Here is an 18,682-nt window from a genome sequence, read left to right on the forward strand (position 1 = left end):
AAATGAAGTATTTACAGGGAAAATGACAGGGACCAAAGATTAATGTGATACAACATGACACAAAGTCTGTCTTTAAAACATGTGTTTGACTTTAAGGGACGTGGTGTCCAGAAGGATCGACGAGATTTGGTAGCAGCTGTTACTTTATATCCAGTGAGAGGAAAACTTGGTCTGACAGCAGGAGAGACTGTCAGGATAAAGGAGCTGATCTGGTGATGATAAACAGCAAAGAGGAACAGGTGGGTGTGTTTGTTCATGTCTGTCTGACAGTCATCTGTTACTTGTGTTTTTGACCTGCTGTCAGTCTGTGACCTGCTTCCTGTTTCCACTCTGATGGATTTCTCTCTGATTTCTGCACAATGGAAGAAAAGTTTCATCACATTTATTCTTCCTTCAGACATATTCACAAGATGATGTCACTATAACAGAAGTGCTGAATTATGACTGGAGACAATATTTGTGTCTCTTCTCAAACAGGAATTTGTCAGGAAATTCAGGGGATACTCTTGGATTGGTCTGGAAGCCAAAAACACATCAGGAAGATCTGAATGGGAATGGGTGGACGGATCAGCGCTGACAGAAACGTGAGACATTAGTTTGTTTCTATTCCAGAGTTATTATTTAGAAGTGAAACATTGATGTTTTGGAAGATAGATCAGCAATACATGAGTTGAGCTATTTTCCAACAGCCCCACAAACTGAATGTAAAGAAAAGCAGAAATCCTCCTTTGAATGAACAGCTGTGCTTGAACTCTCTTCATCTGCAGTCTGTGATGACGTTCAGTTACAACAAGTCAGTTTGAAGAAATCAGGATTGAAACATGTTCAAAGCAGCGACCGACACATTTCACTTTGTTCAATTTGTCTTCATGTTTTTTGTGCTGTAATGTTTCTTTTCTCACAGAACAAAAACTGTTTCAGAGAATTCCTGTCTCTTCTTCTTTGGTGTTTGTAAAACTTCAGAACATATGAAGGAAGAATCTTCAGTAAATATGACCTGATAGACACACATTTCAAAGTGATGTCTGTAAACAGCTGACAAAACAGTTTCAAACAGCAGAAAGTCAGCTCTGACTTCTTTTTATTCTCCATTTTTACAGCAGGAAGATTTCATATTCATCAAAGCTTGAAAGCTGTTTTAGTGTGCATGATGATTCTCAGAGAAAAGTCTAAAGGAGGGAAAGTGGGCGAGAAACCTGGGAAAGAAATACAGGAAATATTGGAAATATTCCAAAAGAGACTCATATTTATATGAATGTGACAATAGTTATGAGTTTAGTCCAGTTTCATATCAGATTTGATCTCTCTGACAGGTTCTGGAGAACAGGATATGGGAATCCTTATTCTGGTTTCTGTGGAGTCTGCTGTGACGGTGATGGGAGATGGGTAGGGTCAGATTATTCTTATTCAATGACCTTCATCTGTGAGAAATGAGTTTGGTGCTTTGATGTAAATGTTTGAATAATCCAACCAAAGACACCTCACTATGAAATGTCCTGCATGAGCCTCAGACTCAGCTTACAGTCTTTACTTGTTCATTCTGCATCATATATTGATTACATATATTGTCCCTCTGTGCTCTGTGCTGTACAGTAAGGTTGGAAGTCATCCACACAAAACCTTGAAGTACTTCATTACTCTGTAGTTCCAGCAAATTGTTCTAATAAAAGTCAAAGTGCATCTTGTCTTTACTTTGGTTTACTTGGTTTATTCATCAGTCTGTTGGTCCTAAAACTACAGTAAATGTCTTCTTTCTAAAAGTTCAGCAAAAAATATGTTTGATTAATAAGAATTTTAAAGATTCTTATCAGCTGGAATATCAGAAAGACATTAAATCTAAATGTAATTTTTTATTAAATTTAGATTTAATATAGTATTCAATATGGAAGTTGTTTTTCAATTTTTTTGTAAGATGGATATGGAAGCCAAATATTTTGCATGAGGTTTTTTGTGTTGATGACTTTGTAAAATTGTTTTTGTACTACAGCATTAGGTCAGACCACAAGTGTGTTGTTCTTTTACAATAAACAGCAAAAATCAGAAAGTGTGTTTGGATTGACAACAACTGTGATGACACATTATAACCTGTTATTAAAGTTCTGCCCCTGCTTTGACCAAATGTGGGTTACTGCTGGTTAGTTAGTGTGACTTCATACAAACCTGTGTGTTACACCAGTGGAAGAAGCTTTTCCTTCATCAGTCTTCTTGTTTCTTACTACAGGGGTGAACAGCTACACTAACACTTTCTGGCTCTATGCTGCCCCCCTGTGGTCACAGTTGTAGTCAGTGTTGGAATGAAATGTTTGAAAGCTTCAGCACCACAGACAGCTACAGGCAGCTCCACCCTCTCTGTACCATGTCTGCAACCTGTAACTTCAGTGTGTTGATTTAAATAATGAAATAAACTCTGGCTGCACATCTTTCTGCTTTTCTTTAAAAACAAAAACAAAAACAAAAACGGTTAAATAGTGTAAAATATGTAAATGTACAAACAAAATGTACAAAAGTTAGTGGTCCCAGAATAACTACAACTTTAAATAATTATAATCATAGCGAGGTTTGGCCTGATGGTGGCAGTAATGGAAACATTAGAGTACCACCATCATCAGTTTAAATTTACCACATTTGATTTGAAGAACACTCAAGGACACTGTACACAGCAGAATAATAAAAGAATCACGGTTGATCCATAATCCGAACTGATCCCACTCCACGGTTCGGCACGCACGTGATCCAAAGATTTGAAAAAGAAGGAAAAAAACTATGTGTATGATGTGTGTGGTCAGTCTGTCTGGACCCACACCAATTCACATACTAACAGATCGAGACTGAGGACGCCATAGCCATCGCACTCCACACTGCACTGACAGACCTGGAACAACAGGGGAGGTCTGTCAGAATGTTCTTCATTGACTTCAGCTCTGCCTTTAACACAATAAATAGCAGACATTTTTATCACAAAGTTAGCCAGTCTGGGGCTCCCGCCACCCACCTGCTCTTGGATAAAGGACTTCCTGGTCAACAGACCCCAGCGGGTGAAACTGGGTCCTCACCTCTCTTCCCCTTGCACTCTCAGCACCGGCTCTCCAGGGCTGTGTACTAAGCCCGCTACTCTACTCCCTCTACACATCTGACTGCAGTCCTGCCCACCCAGAGAACATCATTGTCGAATTTTCTGATGACACAACAGTGATGGGGCTGATCACAGGGGGAAATGAGGCGGCTTACAGAGATGAGGTCCTGAGACTGGGAGAATGGTGTGCATCAAATAACCTGGCACTTAACATCACCAAGACGAAGGAACTCATCCTGGACTTCAGGTGGAACAGAAGTGCCCCTGCCCCCCTGCATATCAACAGAGAATGTGTAGTGTGAGTGGAGTCCTTCAAATTCCTTGGCGTCCACATCTCTGCAGACCTCTCCTGGGCAGCTAACACCACAGCCCTAGTCAAAGAAGCCCAGCAGCGGCCACTCTTCCTAAGGGAGCTCAGGACGGAGCAACTAAACACCCCGTGTTTGGTGACCTACAGATCCACCATCGAGAGTCTGCTGACCTATGCAGTGACAGTGTGGCACGCCAGCTGCACGGAGGCAAACAAGACATCTTTTCAACCTAATGCCCTCTATAGATCCATAAGGGCCAAAACAAACAGACTCAGGGATTCTTCTTCCCCAAAGCCATCACCATACTCAACACAAACTTGTACAACAGTAATCTGCTCTGAAATATCATCACTTCTCTACCTGTCTGTCTCTGTGTCAGCACTGTATTGTGTATTTATATTTATAGTAAGTGTATAGTTAAATTATTGTATAGTTTTTATGATGTGCTATAACCCCTAACCCCTAGGTTAACCCTTTGCTTTGCCTTCTGACAATAGGTCACAACATGGTCAAAGGTCACACATTAGTACAGCAAATAGTATAGTTTTTTGTGATAATCTTATGATATACATGTGAATAATACTTGACCTAACTACATCAAATATATAGGTTAATTGCATTATAAACACTCCAGTGTAGGTTTATAGCAATGACTGTAAAACAGCTCCCCAAAAATGAGGCCAAAACATCTCTATCGCCCCCTGGTGTCTGGCTGCAGTATAGGTCATAAACCCCGCCTCCTCCATGTTAGCGGATGGGACTGGGGTCAGACTAAAATAAATTCCAGAGATACTTTCTTTTGTTATCAATAGTTCTCATCACGCCGATTGATGTTCAAGGGGTCTCCTCTCCCATAAGTTTGATTCTAATTCCTACCACAGTGATGTTAAACTGCGGTGTACGTCATCATAGCAGCTTTGACTGACAGCTGCAGTCACGGAGAAACTTGCGTATCTCTGTTCAAGAATAGCAGATAGAGCGTAGGCTCTGAGAGGACGCCCAGCGTTTACGTTACGAAAACACGACCGAGTGTTTTAACCTGACAGCCTGATGTGTTCTTCAGTAAACTGGACTACCGACAGAAGGACCCGAGGCCCCGCTGCACTTTTTCGGTAAGTTAAACGTGTTTGTAAGCTAATCCGTAACTACCGTCCTTAGCTCGGTCCTGCGACCTAGCTAGCTAAGATGAGCACTCGGCTGTCAGGGTTCGTTTAGCTAATCTGTGCAGGTGAATGAATTTACCCTGACTAAAGAAATCAAGAGAAACGCCCCGGGCTGCTCAGTCACTAATTATTGTTACTGTACTTTTATTACAAGTGTTTTACTGTAAAAGCAACAGGCTGCATCCTGCTTCAGTTCCTGTGCAGAGCTGATTATTAAATTAATCTGTAACTATGGATTAAACTGTAGAATTGAAAAAATGTAAGAGAAGAGCTTCAGATCCTGAGTGTGTGGGACTCAGGATCTGAAGGATCAGCTTTATTTCAGATTTGATAGTAGGGCTGGGCGATATATCGAGTTTTTTAGTATAAATATAAGATGTGACAATATCCTTTATATTGATATAGTCTATGTTACTTATACTTGTGGAGCCGCAAGTTTGCCTCTCTTCCGTCCACTTTTGTCTCTACGCAAGGTTACTCGGCCTCTCCTTCACTGAACACAACTCCCCCATAGCTTCACCTGTAGGCAACGACAAGATGAACACGGCAAATATCGAGTTACCGCGGATCGCCCCGTGCGTGGGGCTGGACTGCGTCAACGTGTTAGTGAGCTAACCGCGCTAACGAGCTAACCGCGCTAATGAGCTAACCGTGCTAACGACATGCAGGGGCTGCATGGCCTAAAATCCTTTCATTTTCAGGCGCCTTATGTATGAATTCTGGTTGTGCTTACTGACCGCGAACCGATTTTATGTGGTACACGGCTCAGCAATCTGTCAAAAATCTTTTAGTAAGGCAAGGCAAGTTTATTTGTATAGCACAATTCAACAACAAGGTGATTCAAAGTGCTTTACAGAGACATTAGAAACAAAAACAAATAAAAAGCATGATTTAAAATTGATTAAAACAAGCAAACAAACTAACTAATTAACAAACAAACAAACAAACAAACAAAACAGTATATAAAATCAAAAATCAAAACAGATAAAATCAGAACAGTAGATAAAATCAGTAGTTAAAATGTAAGTTTTGAAATTTAACCTTAAGTGCAGATTTGGTGCTTTATTTAAATGCAGCTGAGAACAGGTGAGTCTTCAACCTGGATTTAAATAAACTGAGTGTTTCAGCTGATCTGAGGCTTTCTGGGAGTTTGTTCCAGATATAAGGAGCATAAAAGCTGAATGCAGCTTCTCCGTGTCTGGTTCTGACTCTGGGAACTGATAAAAGACCGGATCCAGATGACCTGAGCGATCTGGAAGGTTCATACGGGGTCAGGAGGTCACTGATGTATTTTGGTCCTAAACCATTCAGAGCTTTATAGACCAGCATCAGAACTTTAAAGTCTATCCTCTGACGGACAGGCAGCCAGTGTAAAGACCTCAGAGCTGGACTGATGTGGTCCACAGTTTTGGTCTTAGTGAGGACTCGAGCAGCAGAGTTCTGAATGAGCTGTAGTTGTCTGACTGATTTTTTAGGTAGACCTGTAAAGATGCTGTTACAGTAATCAAGCCTACTAAAGATGAATGCATGGACTAGTTTTTCCAGGTTCTGTTGAGACATCAGATCTTTTATCCTTGAAATATTCTTGAGGTGATTTTGTTATTGTCTTAATGTGTTTTTCTAAGTTTAGGTCTGCATCCATCACTACACCCAAATTTCTCGCCTGGTTTGTGGTTTTTAGGTGTATAGATTGAAGTTCTCTGGTGACCTGTAATCATTTTTCTTTGGCACCAAAGACTATTACTTCAGTTTTATTTTTGTTTAGCTGGAGAAAATTGTGGCACAACCAGTCATTAATTTCCTCAATGCATTTACCAAGAGCCTGTACATGGCCTCAGTCTCCTGGTGACATTGTGATATATATATTTGTGTGTCATCTGCATAGCTGTGATAGTTTATTTTGTTGTTCTTTATAATCTGTGCCAGTGGGAGCATGTAAATGTTAAACAGAAGGGGTCCCAAGATGGAACCTTGGGGAACTCCACATGTGATACCTGTCTGTTCAGATGTGAAGTTACCTATTGATACAGAGTATTTCCTGTTTTCTAAGTATGTTTTGAACCAGTTTAGTACAGTTCCTGAGAGACCTGCCCAGTTCTCCAGTCGTTTGAGTAATATGTTGTGGTCAACTGTATCAAATGCTGCACTGAGATCCAGTAAAACTAAGACGGACATTTTTCCACTGTCTGTATTCAGACATATGTCATTGAACACTTTGGTCAGCACTTTGGTAGTACGACTTTGATAAGCTACGGAGCTGCACCGCTTGATGGATTGTCGGAGCATTACGGCTACCGTAGTCAGGAGCCTTGCGGAGTGATACGTACTGTGCTTCAACGTAATATTACAGTATTGTGTGTGTACAAGGACCATAAATGGCGCCTGCAAGAGACGTGGTTACGAAGCGGATTTCAAACTCCAGGCTGTCAGTCACGCAGTAGAAGTTCGGAACACAGCAGCTGTGAAATCTGTCTCTTTGTTGTTGTGCTCAGCATCTTTTAGTTTACATTTTGACTGCACAATTGTGTGCTTTTTGTTATGCACAAAAACAACATAGTTTTCTTTTATTTATGGAGCCTTATCATTTAATAAATGCTGATAATTTATTTTTGAGTAATTTCTTCATGTACACCTACGCTGTATGTTTAAAAAAAAGTGCCTGTGTGACATCTGGGACACAACTTTGACTAACAGGGCTCTAGACTAACTTTTTTCAACCACATCGCTTAACACCGCAGTTTTATATGTGCACTTTTTTTTGGGGGGGGGGGGGGGAGTTGAAGTCCATAAAGACAATATTCATTTCTAAATCATTAACTAACAATCTTGTGCTTAAAGTGCTTTGTCAATATTGTAGAAAATGTTAAACTTAATCATCATCTGACGACCTGTTTGCTGTTGCATGCTGCTGAAAGGCAGTGGGGAGAGGGGACACTTGGCCAGTGCATTTATTGCAGCATATAATGTGTTTTCTGGATACACTGTGCTTTTTCAGCATTCAAAGATTGATGGCTCTGTGTCAGAGCACTGGCTATGAATTTCAGACAGATCAGGCCTTAACTTAACAAAAAAGTTATCAATAGTTTTCATCTTTTCTTATTACCCACAGCTACAGGGGTGGCTGTAGCTCAGGTGGTAGAGCAGGTCATCTACTGATCGGAAGGTTGGTGGTTCGATCCCTGGCTTCCCCAGTCTGCATGCCAAATATCCTTGGGCAAGATACTAACCCCAAATTGCTCTCCGATGCATCCATCGGAGTATGAATGTGTGTGTGAATGTTACTTAGAAAGCACTTAGGAAAAATGTGCTTGTGCGAATGGGTGTGAATGGGTGAATGTACAAGTTGTGTACAGCGCTTTGAGTGCTCAGAAAGAGTAGAAAAGCACTATATAAGAACCAGTCCATTTACCATTTACATCCACCTTCTGTCGGGCCTAGGCTGCTCACTAGGGCTGGGTATCATCACTGACATCTCCTTAAAAGATGCCTTTCTTTTGCTCAATAACACTTTTGATTCGTCTATCCACATTTTAACACGTCTCTTTCATCACTCATTCTACTCACATCAGCTGATTTCCTTCAGGCTGCCACACACACTCTTCACATCACTGCATTCCTCAGTTTTCTACACCCCAGTTTGCATAATGATTCATAATGATTTTACTTAATGATACTCTTTTCCCCTTTCTATTTTTCAGCATTTCTTTTACTTCCCTTTTTGCTCTTCACCCTGTGTTTTAGGCACTTTTCCCCGTGCAGTCACACAGACTTCCTCCCCTAACTTGTCTTCCACCCAGAGCCAATCTCCACTTCCTCTCTCGCCTTCATGGCCGATTGCTTTCTCCTCTCCAAGAATGTGACATGATGCCTGTCAAATTCTACTCGACACACACACACAGCTGCGGAGATCAACCATGCCAATCTAACCCGCCTCTTTTTCTCAACGCAGCTGCTATTAAACAACACAAAATGATTCCCTCGCCTGTGGGACGGGTCACAACATAAAGGCTCTTAAAATCCTTTTAATTTAAACAGTCACCGTGAGTTTTACACTTTATGGCAAGCAGACATCAACCTGTGGTTATTAACAAACGACTCTTGCTCTGTGCTATTCTAGAATGGTTTTAGGGTTCTCAATTCTCAGGTTATAAACCTAGATCTGCAGACGCCGCTGGTCCGACGCTACATCCAGATGCCAGGCCCCTGTAGCTGGTGCAGCCGAAGATAGCGTAGGCCCCGCCAGCTGTTCCCCGGCAGACCTCAAGCAGCTGGGGAAAGAGGGCAGCTGGGTAACGGTGAGGAGGAAGCGTAGTCTTAAACAGAAGCCCCAGGTACACCACCAACCTGTTCATGTGTCTAACCGTTTTTCCCCACTCGAAGACACACCCGCCAGGGGTCAAACTCTGGTAATTGGTGATTCTGTTCTCAGACATGTGAAGCTAGAGACACCGGCAACCATAGTCAATTGTCTTCCAGGGGCCAGAGCAGGCGACATTGAAGGAAATTTAAAACTGCTGGCTAAGGGTAAACGTAAATACAGTAAAATCATAATTCACGTTGGCAGTAATGACACCCGGTTAAATTGTCTTACAGACATAAAGACCTGGATGGCCGCTAACTTTCTGCTTCTTAATTCAGATCAAACTGAGGTTATTGTACTCGGCCCTGAAAATCTTAGAAATATGGTTTTTCGAAAGTTTTAAGAGACATCGTTGACTGGAAAAGTTCTCTGCCAGTTTCTTCATTCCACAGGGATTCTGTTAGGCTATGCCCTCTGTGGACCTGCATAATGCCAGCAAGGACAGGAATCCTAAAGTAAGCATCCAAATAGGTTTTGTCCCAAACCTTACACGTCTTTCCAAAAACTCTTCTTCCTTCTAAATTGGTGCAATCGAGGATGATTTTCTTGATAGGGTATGGCATGAAAAGGTCAAAAGAAGACTTGATGTCTTGTGCATGAGTGACTGCCAAGCGTGTAGACAGTGTTGGTTGCTCCAATTTTGCAGCAATGTTGTAACCTTGTGTGGGAACAGCACTGGTGGGTCACACCTGGGTCAATTCACATGCTTTACCTTCTCCTTCTCTCTCTCTCTCACTCACTCACTCACTCACTCACACACACACACACACACACACACACATGGTGCAAATGTGAAAGGGACGGGAGGTCAATGTGAATGTTTTCTGAGTTATGTTCCTCACCAAAAATGAGTCACAGCCAATTAATTTTAATTTGAAAAAATAATTATTTCTATAATTTTTCTTAAGCTAAAAACTGAAAACGGTTCATGTGGACCCAAAGCCCTTATAAGGGGTAAGTCAGACAGCTTTGAAGAGAAAACGCAGAGGAAGTAAAACTAGAAGAGAGACACAGTTCTTCTGACACGTCACAATGTGTGAAACTGAGTTATATACAAACAAAAACAGCATTCAACAAGATCTGAAGTTCAGTTACATGAATTTAAAACACTGAAATTAAACTGAGACATTTATAATAACATAAAAATATAAATGACAAAGTTTATCAGCAGAAAGCAGAAATGACAGAAACAGTTCATTAAAACACCTCCAGAAAGTTTCTATTTTTAATATTTTCTATAATATCACAGAGATAATAAGGTTTAACTCAGCAGCTGCAATATGTACATAATAACATGGCCTTGTTGTCATGTGTGGCTGTGTGGCAGGATGTAGGACCTGAACGCAAGACTCAAACATGGGAAGTTAACTGAAAACGGCAGCTTTATTCCTGGAAATAATTCTACACTTTTACAGAAAACCAAACCGAAATCAAGGAACTAGAAATGAGAAACTCAAACCAAAAAACAAAGGAACTAAGAAACTAAGAAACTGCATTGGGAAACAGAGTACTAGCACTTTACTAGGAGTATGGAGGTAACACACAGCAAAGAGGGTGTACACTGAAAAAAAAGAACATGTTGGATTTACTGAATTCAGTGGTGGCCAGTATTTGCAGACAGATGTTTTGCATTGGCAGTTATTCATATTCAATAAACCTGGGCATTTTGTGTTGATAAAATGTGATCACACATGCCAGCCGTACACATGACCACCTACATCAACAATAGAAGCAGAGCCGGTGAAAAGGTGGTTCTGGGGGCCGCCCTCGTCTCCAGTGGCAGCCCAGGAGCTGGTCTGGTGGCCACCCATGTGGCAAGCAGCGGCGGTGCAGCAGGCGTGGAAGTGAGCCGGGGCTCACAGGTTTAGATGAAGTAAGTTGAGCAAAGAGCCAGCCGGTAATTTAGTAGCCTTTTTGTTTAAACCTTTTCCCATGTTTTTCTTTTAGATAAGAGCTTAGGTTAGAGAATTGCTTTAATTTTCTGATAGGGAAAATTAGGAACCATTAAGTTTGTTTGTTTTGTTCAGACATGAGCGGTGCCAAAACAAACTGCTGTTTAGCACCTTTAGTTACTGTGTTGCTAGCCTTTCTTGGGAGTCAAACGTAACCTCACGGCTTAGAAGGTGTGGCTGTAATTGAAACTGCGGGTCCGTCTTCACCTGCCCTCCTGAAATAACAAAGCCCACAAATGAAACAGTGGAGGTGTGAAACTCACACTTCTGTGCTTTGACATACAAACAGTTCTCCAGCAGCCGCTGTGGGACACTGCATACATTGGTCTGGTGCTCAGCTGGGGTTCTAGAAAATATCAGAACATCATCCAGGTACACAAAAATGAATAGGCTGAGGAATCCTTCATCAGTGTTCTTTTACACTGTCCCCCTCTGCTGTCAATCAAGCACACCGCTGCCTTCACCCTCGCCTTTACACCTGGTAACATCAGCTAACTCCATATAATGTGCTTCTGGAAATTGTCATTAAACTTCTTAAACGCTGTTTTATCAGTAAGGATGTGGGATGTTGCACCGGTATCCATCAGCAGGCGTTTGGTCCTGATGTCCTGTTGCTGTTCAGATTCCACTGAGTCATCGCTCATCCAGACGACACAGGTGTCACTGCTCTCTGTGTTGCTTCTGTCTTTCAAATCTGTACGCTTTTCATCATTCTGTTGCCTCTTCCTGCAAGTCGACTCTCGATGCATGTTGCTTCTACAGTGATAAAACAGACCGCGTGTACCATGTCGCTCCTGTAGATGCTGCAGGTCTGGCAGTAGATTGCACTCTCGCCTTCATGATGTCATGCTCTTGGTCAATCAAGCGCATTTTGTCAGTGTCCTAGTAACTGCAGAGTTTTATTTTAAATTCTGGGAACATCTCAGGTGGCCCCAGGTGTGCTTCTCTAACCTGGCTGCTGGGTGACCCCTTGTCTGGGGCTTTCCTTGGCTGTTTCCAGGAGAATGGCACGGCTCCCCCTCTAATGGTCTTCTTTGGGCTCTCATGCTCTGGGGGCCTCTAGATGTCTGGAGCCTTGAGCTCCTTCCATGCCTGCTTCATGTCCTGGGGGGCAGGGCTATGGCTCCCCACACCTACTATTAGACACTTACATGGAGAAACCTTATGAATACCACCGCTCTCTTACACACAGACACACTGTCTTGGTTGGATGCTGCCTCCAAACATATCATGCGCTGTCTATCGTGTGTACTGCTTAGTAAGATTCTGTATTTATTATTTACTGTTACCTATGCTTATGTTGGTTGTTCCTGTAATTTCCCTACTTTTCTTTTTGCTTGGTTTTTTTCAGCAGGTTGTGAAGCAGATTTTCAGTGTCTTTTCTCTCTATCCCTTTTCTCCTCTATTTTTATTTCCCTCTCCTTTAGTTAACTCTCTTCCCAACTTCTCTTTTCTGCTTAATTCTCTTTGCTGTTCCCGAGTCCACTGGCACTGTTGCCGGACAGGACAAAAATAAAAACAAAAAACTGTCCTCGCCCATTGGCCTCTGGGTTCCCCTGCACGCTTACTCATGGTGCTAAATTAGCATGCTAGTCCTCACCAAACACGCTGTAGTTTTTGACTTTTCTGGTAGCAAAGTTCTCCCTGAAGTAACTTCTGTATTTTACTGGGTCCATAACTCGTTAGCAGAATCTGCATGAAAACTGAAGATACTTATCACATTAACAGAGAAATAATACACATGGGGCATCAGCCAACCTGGGAATATTCACCAATCGGTCTTTTTTTTTTATAAACTCTCGAGTATTCTCAGCAACAAGTCAGGAAGTGTCCAAATAAAATCTTGACAGATGACAAATGAGAGCATACATATTAAATAACTCAACAAAAAATAGGGCTCATTATACTGAACTGAATTAACTCCTATATAAATGGCTCATACTGATAAAATTGAAGCTAAACAAATCACCCTACACACTATGAGAACCATAGAGGCAGGGTGTTCCCGATTAAATGATAACATGAAGCCACGTTATACTGAAGCCTACCTGAAAAAGTTGGTGTGGAATTCGGCTGCAGATAAATTTGACAACGAGTTTCACTAATTCATAATTCAGTAGTGAAAAACCTAAAAGCCCTTAGCTGATAATTATTTCTGCGCAATGGCCCTATGCAGGTCTGGCTTTGGCAATACAGCTCATGACTCTTAAATTAAAAAGGACAGTTATTTGTGCAGTTAATTTAAAGCAAGACCCTGCTAAAGATTTTTAAACAAATGGGTTACGAGCAAATGCTGAGCGCACACAGTTAATACATTATTGAAGAAGACCCCTCTCCAGACTTTTATAACTGTGCCTAGATTTCGTTACGAGTAAATATCTGTAAGGTCTGAATAGCAAAGGGACTTGAGCCGGTTTCACCATTTTAGGCTGGTTACTCTAACAGAACATAATTTACTGCCAAATCTAAGGCTGCGCTGAAAGGAGGAACATTGATTATAGGCCCCGATGCAAATTATAAGAAAACAACTGACTTTAGATATATTGCTCCAGTGCTGCGAGCTTAGGAGAAGGAACCTGCACAAGGTTAAATGCGATAGTTTTTGATAGAATTGATTTGGTCATATGGGATTAAATAGCACGCTTAAGATAATTAATTAATTAGGGGCAGCACGGTGGCATGGTGGTTAGCATTGTTGCCGCACAGCAGGAAGGTCCTGAGTTCAGTTCCACCATCAGGCCGGGGTCTTTCTGTGTGGAGTTTGCATGTTCTCCCCGTGTTTGCGTGGGTTCCCTCCGGGTACTCCGGCTTCCTCCCACCGTCCAAAGACATGCAGCTTGTGGGGATAGGTTAATTGGATAATCCAAATTGCCACTAGGTGTGAATGTGCGAGTGAATGTGAGTGTGAATGGTTGTCTGTCCCTGTGTGTTAGCCCTGCGACAAACTGGCGACCTGTCCAGGGTGTACCCCGCCTCTCGCCCTACGACAGATGGGATAGGCTCCAGCGCCCCCTGCGACCCTGAAAAGGATAAGCGGAAGTGAATGGATGGATGGATGGAAGATCATTAATTAACATGCATGACTGAATAACTGAGCTGCTGGAATACATGGGCTGAGAGATTAGACTGGGATTTTGAGCTTGTGATGTGGAGTAGCTGAGAGACGTAAGTATAAACTGATTTGATTTATTGTTAACTGGAGAAAATTCCAGGCACACTTGATGACTGTTAAATAGCGAGAGAAAAAAGAATGACAGCCAGAGACAACTGAAATTGGATTTTACCCTGGCAATACTCTTCTGCAAACATTAAAGACACATGGAAGCCCAGGGATGGATGAATTTGTTTGCGCTGCTGTACGTGGCATGAATGCTGATTGGCCTGGAGAAGGCCAGGAAAAGGTCATTGGGCTAGACCAGTGATAACACAAACAGTGTGGGAAAGTGGAAGTGATAAAGCTTAGATTTAGTCAGCAGCACCTGGCAGTGGACAGATGTGAGGCCATAGATCTTCCTTATTGAACTTGTGCACAAGTTTCATTTTGATGTTAATTCAAAAAATGATCGAATACTTTAAAACAACTTGGTAACTTTAGTCACATGAAATCTTAAACAGTTTAACAGTTTGTTTTCTATCAGGAAACAGAAAAACGTATTACTGACAAAGAGACATTTCCTGCTTTGTGCACATGAGGTGCACGTGTGTGAGCATGACGTATGTTTGTTTTTTTTCACCACAAGCTCACCTTTTGTTAAACAAAGAAAATGCATTTATTCCTGTTTCATGCAAATGTTTTCACGTTTCTGAGTGGCTTTGCAAATATAAATACCATGAAATGTTCCATTTTTGTGTTCAAGCACACTCGAGGTTTTTGTCTGTGGTCCTTTGCATGATGTCACTTCCTCATAGTTTCTTCCTGTCTGAAAGCAGACAGAAGGCTGGACAAGAACAGTACAGCATAGCACCATATATACAAGGGTTAGTACTGCAGAACTGTTAAAGTATAGTTTAAACTCTGTAAGTGCAGCTTCTGCTCAGCGTCTCCGTCCTCTCACGATGTCCTCAGATATTTATGCTGAACCAGATCTATCAAAGAAGGTGAGATACAGCAGAAAGGAGGACGGAGCAGAGTGGGAGCAGAGGGAGGTGGATACCTACGAGAGTGCAGATGAGATCAGAGATAGTTATGATAATTTTCAATCGGAGGAAGGAGGTAAGTCAATTATAAAAATAAATGTACTTCCAGTTTGTTACAGTAAGCTTTTAATGCCAAATAATTGCAGCTCATCAAACATCTGTTTCTCCATGTGCTGTATGAACATTTGTAGTTTACGTTTTTTTCCCACGTTGGTTTGTAGAGCTCTGTGAACAGCAAATTCATTCAGGCACTTTGGTCACATTGCAGATGTTATATTTCCTTGTTTTTTTCCTTAGCAACCGACCCTTTTATGAAGCTAAGCTCATACAACCACAACCACAGGTCTATTAAACACAGAGTGTTTAATAGATAACCACAAACCAACATCCACACTGCTTTCTAACAGGACCAAAGACTCAGAATCCTCCTTCAGTCCTGAAGGGCTCTTTCAGATGTGCTACACTGGGTCTAAGAGTGCTGTGCCTCCTGATGTTAGCTGGGATCATCATCCTGTCCATATGCTGTAAGATAAGATACAACCTCTGAACTTCTCCTGCAAATGAATGTATGACTGATACTGAATCCCAGCAGCCAACAAACATGCAGCTTCACAACCAGAACGTGTCCTTCTGCCACAGCAAATACAGGAAGTACCTGATCACATGGAAACACCTTTGATATGAGGAAGTGTTGAAGCCTCAGAGCAGCTTTGACTGAATGTAAAAAGAGATATTTTCAGTGAGAACAGGCACATGTCACATGAGTCAGAATCTATTCTTTCAAAGCATATAGGGCTTTGGAGTTGACGTCACGCCTCAATGCATTGTGGAAGCGCAGCACCATTTTCGGGGTCTACGAATCAAAACAAACACACTGTGTTGGAACGACAATTACAAGATGCTTAAAAGCAGCTCAAAAGAGAATGGACTGTATAGACACCGATTTTGTTCAGAGGCGAAGCGACGGTACTTGCAGAAAGTTCTAACACCTCCACCCACAGGACATGTTAAAGAACAATGGCTGCACAAGTTTCTGACTCTTATTGATATATTTGACAAAGCAGAGGAAGAAGATTATTTCTGTTCAATGTTTCACTCATTTTATTTTATTTTATTTTATTTTGATTTCACTAAAATATTTCAGATGCTTTGAACAAGAATGAGTTCCAGGATGAACTTCAAGGTAAGCAAATACAAAGTTCTTATATCACAGATATATTTGTAGAACATTTTAACTTAATTTGAATCTTTTTTTCTCTAAAGACACAAAAACCAGCCTGACTCAGTTACAGAGCCGTTATGATGAACTGAGTAAAAACCACAGTCAGCTACAGGAAGAAGTGAAGAAGCTGAAGGAGAAGATAGAAGGTAATAAAGTTTGAATAACTAATAGAAAACATCAGTGTTACACAGTGATAACCTGATTGTGTCTTTATTTTGAATCCTAAATGTTTGATGCTGTGTAACAGTTTTTCTGTAAAAATGTAAGTTTCAGTTAATTATGAATAAAAGAGAAAACCTGAGTTTAATAATAATAAAAATAATAAACAAAGTGCTGCACATAAGATAACAAGTCCTAAAAAGTTTTTTTTAAAATAGACAATATAAAACAGGCAAAAATTAACCAAAAGCAGTTTTGAGTTGTTTTTTTAAAATCAACTACTGAGTCCACAGTTGTTAATGTTTGGGGGAGAGAGTTCCACAGCCGAGGGGGACACAGTGGCAAAAGCTCTACCACCCTGTGCCTCACCCTCTTAATATTTTTCATAGCAAGTAAGCCCTGATCAGATGACCCTAGGGACCTGCTGGGGACATAGTGCTGTAGCAGATCAGGCTATGCGATGTAGGCTGGTGCCAGTCCATGCACAGCTCTGTATGTAAAGATCAGGATCTTAAAATGGCCTCTAAATTCAACAGGAAGTCAGTGTAACCGAGCAACAGTGTCACATGTGTTTACTAGGAAGATTTTGTCAAAAGTCTGTCTGCAGCGTTTTGCAAAACCTGCAGCCGGTCCACAGAACCTTTGCTTAGACACATAAACAGCGAGTTACAATAGTCCAACCGTGAGGAAATACATGCATAACAATCTCCAGCTCACAGCGAGATAAAATCAGGCTTAGCTTAGCCACATTTCTTAAATGATGAAAGACTGAAATCAGAGATCTTATTAATGTGATACAACATGACTCAAAATCTGTCTTTAAAACATGTGTTTGACTTTAAGAGAAGTGTCCTGATCGATGGACGAGATTTGGAAGCAGCTGTTACTTTAAATCCACTGAGAACAAAACTTGGTCTGACAGCAGGAGAGACTGTCAGGATAAAGGAGCTGATCTGGTGATGATAAACAGCAAAGAGGAACAGGTGGGTGTGTTTGTTCATGTCTGTGTGATCTTTGATGGAGCTGACAGTCATCTGTTACTTGTGTTTTTGACCTGCTGTCAGTCTGTGACCTGCTTCCTGTTTCCACTCTGATGGATTTCTTGGATTCTCCATTTTTGTTACATAAATTCTGGTTGTGCTTACTGACCTCGAACCGATTTTATGTGGTACACGGCGCTCAAAAATCTGTCAAAAATCTTTTAGTACGACTTTGGTAAGCTATGAAGGCGCACTGCTTGATGGATTGTCGGAGCATTATGGCTACCGTAGTCAGGAGCCTCAAGGCGCAATCTGGGTCCAAAACTCCGTTAACTTCAGGTCCCAAAGTCAAACAAACACTGCAGCATCACTGAGAGTTAAAAACTGTCTAAATTCTTTCATCTTTAATAAGTGTTGCTGTTTTACCAGGTATAACAATTAAGTTTAACATCCAGGCATCCATGAAAACAGAATTTATTAAATTCAACGGAGTTAGAAGTTAGCATGAAATTAGCTCGCTAGTTTCCACCTAAACATGATATAGCATGTTCTGACTGAGAGATTTCTGAAAAAATTCAAACGTACAGCTCTGCTGTCACTTCCAACATAAATGAAGACAGAAAACTAAACAGCAGTGATGTTTGTAGGGTTACTGAAGTTGGGCTAGTTGCTATATAATGATGTGCTACGTCAGCGGTTCCCACACTTTTTTTGTTAGGCCCCCCTTTGTTTTACAAGAAAAATGTTCATCTCCAAAATGTCAGGAGTAGTTAGTCATTACAACAAGTGTTTTTGTGAACTAAAAATCAAGAATGTGGGATACTGTTTGTCCATGATTTCGAGAGCCCAGCGCGTGCTCCCGGCGAAGGGAATACTAATTCTGCAGGGGAGACCTACCCTGGCACTTGTGCAGGTGAAACTGAAGGGAAGATATGCTTCACCATATTTTCTAGTCTTTGGTTTAGAATTTGTCTGGGTGAGGGACCAGACAAAGAGCGATTCAGAAGACCCTTATGAAGAAGACATCGAGGGAACAGTTTGCCTTGCCCGGGATGGGGAACGGGGCCTCACCCTGGAGCCAGGCCGAAAAAGGGGACACGGGCCCATCTTCCCACAGGCCCACCACCCACAGGAGGCGCCATAGGGGTCGGGTGCATTGTGTGCTGGGCGGCGGCCAGGAGCGGAGGCCCTGGCGGACTGATCCCCGGCTGCCAAGACTGGCAATTGGGACATGGAATGTCACCTCTCTGGTAAATGGTAATATAGTGCTTTTCTAGTCCCTAAGGACCCCAAAGCGCTTTACACAATGAGTCATCCACCCATTC

General features: G+C 41.6%; 1 protein-coding gene across 2 annotated transcripts in view; it reads left to right on the forward strand.

Annotated features, from left to right (window-relative positions):
• The window catches only part of LOC146492548 (CD209 antigen-like protein C), a 48,598-nt gene that overhangs the window by 22,941 nt on the left and 6,975 nt on the right, over positions 1 to 18,682 (forward strand). The window contains exons 1-5 of one of the 2 annotated variants that reach the window (XM_085149219.1): positions 14,847 to 15,072; positions 15,404 to 15,520; positions 16,141 to 16,179; positions 16,260 to 16,364; positions 17,221 to 17,360. In XM_085149219.1, coding sequence (XP_085005345.1) covers positions 14,916 to 15,072; positions 15,404 to 15,520; positions 16,141 to 16,179; positions 16,260 to 16,364; positions 17,221 to 17,360 — 558 coding nt within the window. In that variant the 5' untranslated portion in view covers positions 14,847 to 14,915. Of the gene's footprint in view, positions 1 to 14,846; positions 15,073 to 15,403; positions 15,521 to 16,140; positions 16,180 to 16,259; positions 16,365 to 17,220; positions 17,361 to 18,682 lie in introns of those variants that run through there. The other variant, XM_085149218.1, reaches the window with a different exon arrangement.

The sequence above is a fragment of the Neolamprologus multifasciatus genome, chromosome 22, assembly GCF_963576455.1.
Source record: "Neolamprologus multifasciatus chromosome 22, fNeoMul1.2, whole genome shotgun sequence".
Taxonomy (NCBI): domain Eukaryota; kingdom Metazoa; phylum Chordata; class Actinopteri; order Cichliformes; family Cichlidae; genus Neolamprologus; species Neolamprologus multifasciatus.